This window comes from Lepidochelys kempii, chromosome 11 (assembly GCF_965140265.1).
Source record: "Lepidochelys kempii isolate rLepKem1 chromosome 11, rLepKem1.hap2, whole genome shotgun sequence".
Classification (NCBI taxonomy): domain Eukaryota; kingdom Metazoa; phylum Chordata; order Testudines; family Cheloniidae; genus Lepidochelys; species Lepidochelys kempii.
The window spans coordinates 55953028-55965170 of NC_133266.1; the positions used below are offsets into that span (position 1 = coordinate 55953028).

Here is a 12143-nt window from a genome sequence, read left to right on the forward strand (position 1 = left end):
GTATAACAGACAAACTATTAATTCATATTCATTATTTATTTTCAATGTAACAGTGATAACTGAATAATGAAAAATATGTATTTACATTTAATATACAAAAGATGACTGAAAGCTTTGGGCATGTTAGCAACTAACCAAACTCACAACTCATATAGGAACATTTTCCAGAAGCATTACACTGTAAAATATATTAATTTATCAGCCAATAACTCAAAACAACAAAATAAAATAATATCCCAATTTAACCCAAACATCCTGAAGGTCAGCACATTTTGACTATTTCAGACAAGGAAGCAAGTTCAACTCCAATGAGCCTATATGGACAACAATATGTCTGCAGACACCCTCTTATTTCTAACAGGAGAGCTTCAAATCAAATGCCTCCACTGATTCCAGCTGGCACCATGGCATGGAGAGAGAGGCATTCTCTCAATCAAAGAGGTCCCACTCCCCCTGGCCATTCAGGGTTTTGTAGGTCAAAAAACCCCAAACACCCTAAACTCCACCTGGAGACCAATAAGCTGCTAATGCAGGTCCCAGAATACTGGTGGAATGTGGTCCAGATGACATACTTCATATAATAAGGGGGATGTGGCATTCTGCACCAGCTTCAGTCTGCAGTCGATTGGAGTGTATTTCAGTAATCTAATTTTGAGATGACTAAGATATGGATAACAGTAGCAAGGATCCGAAAGAAAAAGTCATTAATTTTGGATGACATTCACACTCTCTCTCATAAAACCTGAGTAAAATGGACAAATCAAGAAACTACAAGGCTGAAATTCATTCCCAGGCCCTCAGTTAGTGGGTTGGCAACAATGCACTCCTCCTTGGCAACCATTACTTTTTTGAAGCAAGAGTAAATGTCACTATCCCTTTACATACCTATGCAGGGGTGCCATGCTACAGAATATGTGTAACTGGATTCATTTGCCCTTTCCCCATGATCCATTCTTTACTGACCTATTTGGAGCCAAGACAGAAACCCCTCCCAATATATGCAATATCTTCCAAAGATGCTAACACAAGGGTTCTGCAGCACACGCTATGGTAAATTTCACCCTCTCTGGATTTTTTTCTGTAATTTAATATGTTTTACTTTTCACATTTTAAACACAGCATTTTGTTTTTTCATTATGGATAGATTATTCTAGTCAAGAACCAGTGTTTCAGACAAATTTGGATGAACTTTTGCCAGGGAGAACTTTGGAAACCACAGGTTTCTTATATTTATAGATTTATTTATATAACCCTAGTATAGGTTATATATGTTCTATGCCATTTCACATGCCAGAGTGAAATAAAGAGGCCTTAGTGTAAATGAAAATCCAGCCCTAATGATTAATCCAAACCTTAAAGAATTTTCCTAACGCAAGGTAATCCAATCCATCAGAACAATTGAAAACCACACATTGCTTCGCTACAGCCTTTGCTAAGTCTTTCGTAGTTTCAGTTTTTCCAGTTCCAGCAGGACCTTCAGGGGCACCTCCTAGATGAAGGTGAAGTGCTCCAAACAGGGTTCTGAAATTAAAAAAAAAAAAAAGGTTGATAAAAGTGTGCCATTTTCCTTACTAGCATTGGTAACATATGTCATTTTTCCAGCTATTCCAGCATTTACAGGAAACTTTAAAAACTGCTGTTCAATGTCTATATATCCATATTCAACAAATTCTACTGGATTTCCTCCCAAAATATTCTTTACTACAGTACCAGCAGTCACCAATACTAGTCAGTCATACATGAAGTAATTTACCCAGAGTCCAAAATACTGCTTCTTTCTAGTCACTTTCCAAAATCTCACTCCTGTAATATAAAATGGGGCTACAGACAGAAAAGTGATGTAATAAATTACACCAATGGATTAGAATATTGATTTAATCTCACGTTTGTTCAGTTTACAATTTAAAATAGGATTTCAAACTAGTGACACTTTAAACTACACTGGGGTCCGAAAAGATAGCTGCATCACCGATAAAAAAAGCACCTCAGTCAAAATTTAGCATATGATTTTGTTTTTGATTTATGAGGCAGAACAGCATCTAACACACTCCACCTTAGCAGGTATTTGCTCTGAAATACTTACAGTAGTAAAAACATTTTTTGTTCAGTAAAACCCCTATCTAAGTACTTATATGGCTCTCATCACAGTGGTATCAGAGCACCTATGTCCAAGCAGAAATGACCTGAAGCCATAAAGGAAACATGTTGAATGAAAAACTGCCATTTTTATAGTTACTTTTGTGAGCACATCTGTTCTTTAAAACAGAAATCTATAGATAATTAAGTTTTCCCAAAATGTCAATTATATCACAATAAAATATTAACACATACCCTAATCTAATAAATAATCAAAAAGCATACCATATCATCATGCCTAAAAGAACAATAGAAACAAGTAATAAAGTAGAATTATCCATTTCATTGTGGCGGACATCTATTCTGAGGACTCAATTAAATTATTTCAGTAACATAAATTCATGTCCCTAACACATTCACTAATTTGTGGTTTTACCTGTAGCATCTGTCTGTAAGTGGAGTAATAACCAATCTTGGAGTATTGCCAAGATACTCATACCCATATTTCAAACCAGCATTGATCATCTTTGTTTGTAGATGTCCTTCCTATGGGAACAAAATATATATTTTATGTAGTACAGGAAACTAAAATAAATATAACTAATCAGGCTTATTCTTTAAACGTGCAGCTTGGCATGCTGCTATTGGAAACAACTACTGAGCAAATCACACGGCTTATGGTATATAAATGAGATGAGTAGGCTTTCATCTCTTGATCCTCTAAGCAAAAATCTCTTCGGGACAGTGATTTTCTCTTATTTCTTTACACAGCAAATGGCATCATGGAGGCCGATATTGATTGGGGCATGTAGGTACTACAATAATTCTAATTAATAAATTTAAAGACAGACAGTAGTGTGACACTTTCAGGGTTAACTACGAAGAGAGGATGAATCACCACCTCCTGTTTACAGCATGAGGAAGCCTTGGGTGTCTGTACCCACCAGGGAAAACATGTCCAAAACTACTAGCTGCTGGCAACACAAGCATTGCCACTCCAGGTTTTGCAAGCCCCGCTCTTTTCCGCTGCAGGCTAGCAATCTCCACCCCCCGCACCCCCCACGCCCTTAGGCTCCCTAAGTAAGTCCTTAGGCCAGAACAGAGACAACCTGTAGCTAAATCTATGGAGATAGTTAGCCACCAGAGCTCTGCTCTGGCCCTGAGGCACAGGCCACTCCAACCTATCTGTACATTTCACTTTGTTGCACTTGACTGTCCAGGTCCACAACTTCTGGACATCCACAATGCACACAGATTTGCTGACTCCATGGAATCCATGCCCCCCAGTTCACCAGTCTCATTAGTTCAGCACTCTCCTTAACACAGAGAACTTAGTCATGTGTATAGAAGAACCAAACAGAAGTTTATCTGACAAAGCTTAAGATTCAAACAGAAGCAAATACAGTAACTCCTCGCTTAACGTTGTAGTTATGATCCTGAAAAATGCGACTTTAAGCGAAACGATGTTAAGCGAATCCAATTTCCCCATAAGAATATATACACACACACACACACACACACACAGAGTAAGTTTAAAAAAAACAATTTAATACTGTACACAGCAATGATGATTGTGAAGCTTGGTTGAGGTGGTGAAGTCAGAGGGTGGAAGAGGATGGGATATTTCCCGGGGAATGCCTTACTGCTAAATGATGAACTCGCACTCGGCTGAGCTCTCAAGGGTTAACCCGTTGTTGTTAATGTAGCCTCACATTCTACAAGGCAGCACAAATGGACGGAGGGGAGACAGCATGGCAGACAGAGACACACACCCTGTGTGTGAGAGAGAGAAAGATGTGCATTGCCCCTTTAAGTATGCTGACCCCACCCTAAGAACATGGTCTTCTTAAGTAGATCAGCAAGTTGAGACACCAGCTGCTACTAGCAAGCTCCCTCTGTCCTGAGCCCCATCGTGTCCCCCACCCCTCCTCTATGGTAATGCAGTAAGCGGGGGGCAGGAGCCGGGGGGAGGAGGACACCCTGACATTAGCACCCCTCTTTCCCCCCACCCCTCTGCACAGCGAGCAGGAGGCTCCAGGGAGCAGCTCCAAGGCAGAGGGCAGGAGCAGCACATGGCAGTGAGGGGAAGGACAGCTGAACTGCCAGTAACTGATAGCCTGCCGGGTGGCTGCCGCACAGGGAACTTAGGGGAGCAGGGAGCTGATAGTGGGGCTGCCAGTCCACCCTGGTTCCAAGCCCCCACCAGCTAGCTCCAACGGGCTGCTCTTTCTACAAGCAGTGGACAAAGCAGACGACTGCCAAACAACGTTATAAGGGAGCATTGCACAACTTTAAACAAGCACATTCTCTAATTGATCAGCAACATAACAACGAAACAACTTTAACCAGGACAACCTTAAGTGAGGAGTTACTGTATAAGGACTGGAAACATATGGTTACAGATTAAAGGAAAACATAAAACACAGTCTAGAGCCTACACTTATTAACAAGTTTCTTTCCTGTCTAATAAGGTATTTCTCACCCAATGGTCCCTATAAAGCTTGTCCAATCAAGAGAGCTGGGATCCACTTTTCATGAGACACACACACTGACAGTGTTGTCTCCATAATGAATGCCATCTTGTGCCCTCCTTTCTCCTATTATACAGTTCCATACCTTTTGTCTTTTTTCATAACCATGGCATTTTGTTAACTTTAGTTCACCCCGATGGTCTCCCTATTCAAGATCTTTTGCTTGGGCTCTTTTGTGATTTGTAAAGGCCCAACCCACCATTTTGTCCAGATTGCCAACATTTGGCTAGGCTGGGTCAAAAGAGGTCAATTTTTCTCAAACTTGATTGCATTAGCACTGAAAGCCACGCCACCTCAAGTGACCAGTTTCACTTCCAGCAGCTTTGGAACATAATATTCTACATGTGACATAACTTTTAAAATATTTTACATACATACATCCTACAATAATCATGACAACCAGCAAGTTCTTAACTTTCAGCAGAGACTGCACATGTCCCTCTTCAGCAAAATAGTGTGAAGATGCCAATCAGAAGAGAACATGCCTATCTGGGCATGTCTAAGCATGTCCGTGGGCACAGACTTTTAATTGTGTACCCCGCTGTCATAAATATAAAGGGAAGGGTAAACACCTTTAAAATCCCTCCTGGCCAGAGGAAAAACCCTTTCACCTGTAAAAGGTTAAGAAGTTAGGATAACCTCACTGGCACCTGACCAAAATGACCAATGTGGAGACAAGATACTTTCAAAGCTGGAGGGAGGGAGAAACAAAGGGTCTGTCTGTGTGATGCTTTTGCCAGGGACAGAACAGGAATGGAGTCTTAGAACTTAGTAAGTAATCTAGCTAGATATGCGTTAGATTCTGTTTTGTTTAAATAGCTGAGAAAATAAGCTGTGCTGAATGGAATGGATATTCCTGTTTTTGTGTCTTTTTGTAACTTAAGGTTTTGCCTAGAGGGATTCTCTATGTTTTGAATCTGATTACCCTGTAAGATATTTACCGTCCTGATTTTACAGAGGTGATTCTTTTACTTTTCTTCTATTAAAATTCTTCTTTTAAGAATCTGATTGCTTTTTTCATTGTTCTTAAGATCCAAGGGTTTGGGTCTGTGTTCACCTATGCAAATTGGTGAGGATTTTTATCAAGCCTTCCCCAGAAAAGGGGGTGTAGGGTTTGGGGAGGATTTGAGGGGGAAAGATGTTTCCAAGCGGGCTCTTTCCAGGTTATATATCTGTTAGATGCTTGGTGGTGGCAGCAATAAAGTCCAAGGGAAAAAGGAAAATAGTTTGTACCTTGGGGAAGTTTTAACCTAAGCTGGTAAAAATAAGCTTAGGGGGTTTTCATGCAGGTCCCCACGTCTGTACCCTAGAGTTCACCCGCTCTGACACCCGCTCTGTTGCCAACATGGGTCAACAGGGGCACAAGTGGTTCTCAAAATGTTGGCTAAGGAGCAGATCTATGTAGTCCCCAAAGCTATTTTGATCACAATTGTGTTATATCTGTCAGTTTTCATGCAATAAGGATTCTTCCATTGTTCAGGGTTCTCAGAATGTTAAGCAGTTTTTTCAATGAACTAAACTCAAAACCAGCCCTTCTCTGCACCCTGTTTCACTTATGTCTCTGTCAGATGTTTCTTTGAAATATATTCAGCAGTGCCCAACTTCTGGAGAATACCAAAATGGAGGGTAGCAAAAACAAAAAATAAAACATGCCTGGGAGAAATTACTTCTGTGAGAACCATTGGCAATGGGTGAGATTCAGTATCAATAAATGTAAAGTTTCATGGCTAGAGAGAAGAAATAAATAGTACAGATACAAAATATGGAGATGTAAAACTGCACTAAAATAAATTATTTCACAATGTCCCTTTAATTTTACCATAATATTACTTATTCATAAAACCAAACAATGTAGTTACCACAGTATAGGGTCATGTTTAGGAGGTGAACCCATAAGAGCTATCTGCAGTTACATGCCACAGTATGAAAATGTTTGACAACTGCTCTAGGACAATAGCTCAAATATGACTCACGTGAGTAGTGGTAACTGATAGACGTTAAATGACCTACACAAAAATAAGATGCAGCCAGATTTTTTTTCTATTATATACAAATTTCTCTAATTAAAAATGAAACAATAATGTTCGCAATGCACATGATTTTATCATCCCAACAGTGGAAACAGCATTAGTACTGTTGACCTACAAGTCCCTATAGCATGCCTGCCAGCCAGAGTCCCATAATGCTCTGAGGTCATGCTAAGACAAGGAAAAAAATACTAGCTTGCTAAACTTATCAGAAAAGTTGTACTAATCTTTGGAATATTTTTGCAAGAAATAAATGTTTTTAGCAAGGTACTAACCACATAGCTAAACAGGAGCTTGAGCTAAAACAGATGTTTACTATGCAGCTGGAAATGTATGAAATGTAACAGAAAACTAGGAAAGATACTACAAAAGATATGTCTGTATGTGAAAAAGAGGAAATAATGAGAATGAAACTGTAAACAACTTAGGTATAAAAGTGCCAAGTTGTAAGCAAATAAGCAACCTGACAGCACTATACCTGACTGTTATCTGCTGCAAGGATTGGTTCAGCACACTTTGATAATGTATACCTCTTTTCTGTTATGCCCTGACTAATCATTACCTAAAAAACTTGATCAAAATGAGTTATCTGAGATCTCTTTATTTATTAAATAATTCAAAGCCATGAAAACTCATCAATCCTTATAGATTATTATTGACTTAATTTGTAACAGTACAGTGCATTCATACATCTTACTGCAGCTCAAAACAGTCCACGTTTACAAGTCCAACTGGCATTTCGAAAAATACTTTAGTACATCTTCTGGACAAGGCCAGTATACTGATTCTAGTCTTCTGGTAACAACTGTTCCCAACAGATTTCTCTAATTACTGCTACAAGCTGCTCTTATATTGGAACATCTCCTCCTGATAAATATAATGTTTAAAAACATGGCATCTGAGACAAATATTTAGACCTTTGCCAAGAAGTGTAATGTGCATTCTCATAATACAGAAATCTTGATAAGTCAGACTAAAGCCCTTAACTCAAAACTTAAGATCACTAAAAAGTTCTCTACCTAGCCAGCAGTGTCAGGGAATCAAACTATACTATTAGACCAAATTAGTTTTTATCTCTAAACCTGCAGATTCAGCAAGTGCACTGACAGTCAACAGTGATGAAAAAAGTAATTTTAATTAAAATCATATATTTATGGCTACTGGCCATTTTATCTTGCAATCGGAAGAATGATTGGATAGATATATTTTGTTATCAGCAAAAATTCTCATATTAGTGTAACTATTACCTGTGTCAGCAAGCAAGCACAAATTGAAAAGCTGTGAACAGAAATTCTCTTCTAATAGGATTCAGTGACATTACTTACCTCCCAGTAGTACCTAAGCTGACTTAACCATTCAAAGTCACTTTCATCGCTGACTTTCTTGCTTACTAGAGATGCAAGAACATCCCTAGCATGAACATCCAGCACAACAAGTGCTCCAAGAGTCACTCGATTCTGCTTAGACAGCTTTCCTCGCACCAAGGTAACAATGTCATCAATCTGTCTAGTATTCTGCTCCAGATAATCCTCGAGTGCCTGAGAGAATTAAAAAATGAATAGATTACATTGTTAATCTAAGGAACTACCACAAATTCTGCTTATTTTACCATGAATTTTGTGTTTTTAAGATGTACTCTGACAAAGAATAATAGTACAAATTTTCACTGGTATATTTCACATGAGATTGTTACTTGCTTTTAAACTCTACTTTTAAAATACATGTAACCCTCACTTGGACTTTCCAATCTCCTGGAACTCCGGACTGAGCCTCTAGTGGGTCCTACCCTAGGATCTTCAACAATAATGGGTATCAAAGCTCTCTGACACTATTTCCCAGCTTGCTTGGAGTCAGGGCTGCGAGCAGAATGAACTAGAAGCTCCTGCTGAGGCTACTATGGAGGTTCTATAGTGGATGATATGAACAAGCAGTTTGCTGAACCAATGATGGGCAGGAGACTGGGTTCTGGGATCCCGCAAGCAGGAGGGCCCCAGAGCTCAGGCTCCTGACCGAGTCTGCACATCTACACTGCAATTAAACAGCCCCTTAGCCTGAGCCCAAGTCAGCTGGCATGGACTAGCCATGGGCTTTTAATTGTAGTCTAGATGTACCCAAAGAGACTAGCTTTAGTTTCAGTTTGAGCTTTGAGGGGGAACTGAGAGAGAAAAGAACAGCTCAGGGACTCTCCAATTAATTCCCATGCCCCACAAAGAGAGCCTGAACTGCTGTGGGATCTAGTGCACGGGCCAGGCAGTTCCAGCCCTGCAGAGACCAGCATCCAGAGTGGCAATGGTCTGATCCAACACTGACTAGCGAGGGCCAGCTGAGACCTATGAAAGACTCCAGATCATGGAGTTAGGAGAGGATCCTGCCCCACCCGGGGTGAAGACATAGTAAGGAGGCCCTTTCTGTTTAATCCGGCCGACATTCACAGAGCTGCAGCACTCATCTCAGGACTCAAACTCAGCATACCATCTGCTTGGGAAGGTGATGGGTGGATCTGGGGGCTGGGAAGAGTTGTGAGTATTGGGAGGTGGAGAATAGGTTGATTTGTTAATGATTTATTAGTTAACCCTGACCCTTTCCTTCCCCAGATCCTATTTTCCTGTTCCCAGTAAAGCCACTCCTTTGTTATACTGTTATTTTTGGGTATGTCATGCATTTGCTGGGGTTTGTATTAATGTACTTTATTGTTTTTCATGTACTGGGCTTGCCTTGCCAGCAGTGGTAGCATAATTTATTTTCCCAAGGGAAAACACCCCTTGTGTCTTGGGCACAGTGAGGAGTCACCCTGAGTGGATGGATCAGGCATTCACAAAAAAAGGAACCATGACCCAACCCACGTGAGGAGAATGGAGAACCAAAGCAGTAAGTACCAGGAAGGAGCCTTGAGCCACACATTAAGAAAGGGACTACATACAATATGTAAAGGACCAAAATATATTACTAGAAGTATAAGAGCATCTATTATTTTCTCCCATGGATATAAGAAATGGTCCTTTTCATTTTGTAGTTTTTATATTATGAAAATGCCAAGCCCTCTCTCAAAAGTTAACATTATCAACCAGAAAATCACATTTGTGTCTGCAAATTTTTTACCTACCATAGATACAAGTAACAACTAAGATGTCTGTAACTAAAAATAGCTAATGAGGAGAAAATATTTTCTTCCTTTTTTTTAGTTAAATAAACTTTAGTCTTAGTCAGTGCTACTGTTTCTCCTCTACAGAGTTCATGTCTTTCTTGCTAAAAAGGACTTAGTAAACATTAAGGCTTTTGCTGGTCGAGAATTTTTCATCAGAATAATTTTGACAGAAAATGCCCTTTTTGCAAAAATAAAAATTTCTTCTCCCCCCCAGCTCCAGGCCAGGGAGGCTGAATATTCTGGCTCTTTGCCTCTCCTCTCCAGAAGCCAGGCTGGAAGATGTCAGTTTCACTTAAATTTCTGACCCATCAGCCCAAAAGCTGAAAACATTCTGGTTTTGGTCTCCTGAAAAAGAATTTTTCTTGATTTTTTTTGTCCCAGTTCAAGATGAAATTTTTTTCAGAACTGAAATTTTACATGGGAAGGTATTTCCATTTTCAGGCCAGCTCTAATTAAGGCCCCAACTGAGGAAAACACTCTTATTTAGAACAGTATTTAACATGTAAGTTCTTGACACTTAATTAGGAAGAGGGGAATAAAAAAATAGCATTTTTTAATTGGTTCTTTATTTTAATTTCAGGATATACTTTTAAAAGGTGCTCTATATGAAACATGATTTTTTTTAATTAATCCATTTAAAAATGAATTCAAGTTGGCAATGTCCCTTTAACATGTTAAAGTTATGGTCACTAGAAAGTTTCAAGAAATAAGTTTGTTCTCTTATATATCAAAAGCTGTGAAGATTATGATTTTTCCCCACAAATCATCAAAGTAATTCTAGAAAAAAAAGATTAATGATTAATATAATGCAAAGTTGTCATCTTTTTGTTGTTAATAGTTTCAAAGTTATAGAGCTGTATTAATATTCACAGAGACAAGTTTTGAACCTTCTAAAGGAATACCAAGGCTTAGAACAAAATTATGAGAAAACTATTTCCCTGGAATTGCAGAAAGAGGAACTTATCTTGAACAGAAAGGTTTTTGGAGCTATAAAAATAACCTTTTCCTCATGACAAGAGCAATGTGGTTCTTGCATAGATAGGGGAACAAATTCCTAACACTGCCTTTCAAAGTTAATGGCAACAAGAAAGGCGACCATAGGCTTATCTAATGTGCAATTTGAATAAACCTTGGCATTTGAAGATACTCAGATGCGAAGTCTGATGTGCCTTCCTACAGAACACCACTAGGACTGTTACCCATGTTTTATGGTGCTTGATTGTAGGACTTCAATCAACCATTTTGGAGAAATTCTATTGTAGGTGAGATCACCAGAACTTTGTAATTAATATTAGATTTGTATTGTGGTAGCATCCAGGGGTCAAGGCCCCATTATTCTCGGCACTGAACAAATAAAGACTTAGTCCTTGCCCCAGAGAGTTTTCTATCTTCCTCCCACCAGAAACATCAATTTGACTAGGCACAGTCAAACATTAATTTGACTAGATCAATTAATTTACTGGTTGAGGTCTCTCTAGATACCAAAATGTATCAAAGGCTAATGGAGAATCCTTGCTGAACTACACATCTCTACTGATGCTGTTAACTGTAGGTGTTCCTGGTCCAGATGAAGGAGTACCCTCCTTGAAGAGGTCTGGTCTTTTCTGCAGATGAAATGTGGGTTCCTTTGCTGTCTAGCAAATCCAAAGTGAGCAACATAATTGCCCACTATGTGGTTTCTTGCATCTTCTTCTGATGCAGCTGGTACTGTCCCCTGTCCTAGACAGGATATTGAACTCGAAGGATCAAAGTCCAATCTCATATGGCCACATTTATGGGTTTCCTTTTGGTTTTTTGTTTTGTTCTGTTCAGACATGCCACTGATATAGTTCACTTTGACAGCTAAAGTATTTTTGACATTGAGATTTTTGACATTTGTCTTCCAAGTATGCTTCCGATCCTGCAAGGCTTGCTTCAATAGTGAGCTGGTATAGAGTGCAAATTGGGTTGGCTTTCAGCATGTTTGTACTTACCGGTCTACAAAGGGGCATTCGGATGTGATCTAAAAACTACTTTTAATCTTGCATTGCATCAAGCGTGGTTCCATGTTCTCAGACGGAATTTTTGCAGAAGCATTTCTGAGAAACCCACCCAGAGAATAATGCTGATATATAGCACCAGCAATCCACCCATTACAGATAATTAGCTATGGATGACCACTGTCATGAAATGACTGATTAAATGAAGTATTGGAACTTTACAAAATTTTACCATGATGGTAAAATTATGGCCAGGGCCATGCCTGGTTTGACCTCTGGTCAACCAATGCTCTGCATTGGGTTCACAACCTCGTCTTGATTTTGAACTTGTGGCTATGAATCCTGTCTAGTTATGAATGGTCTGTTTCTCTGGACAGGACACTGA

The 12143-nt window shown here is 39.3% G+C and overlaps 1 protein-coding gene across 12 annotated transcripts in view; it reads right to left on the bottom strand.

Annotated features, from left to right (window-relative positions):
* The window catches only part of DNAH7 (dynein axonemal heavy chain 7), a 270100-nt gene that overhangs the window by 173262 nt on the left and 84695 nt on the right, over positions 1–12143 (bottom strand). For all 12 annotated transcript variants that reach the window (XR_012154342.1, XM_073306229.1, XM_073306230.1 and 9 more), the window contains 3 exons: positions 7960–8172; positions 2513–2622; positions 1353–1521 (listed from right to left, as the gene is read on the bottom strand). Coding sequence is in view for 11 of the 12 variants with exons in the window: in XM_073306229.1 (XP_073162330.1) it covers positions 1353–1521; positions 2513–2622; positions 7960–8172 (492 nt within the window). In the remaining variant the exon portion in view is untranslated. The remainder of the gene's footprint in view (positions 1–1352; positions 1522–2512; positions 2623–7959; positions 8173–12143) is intronic.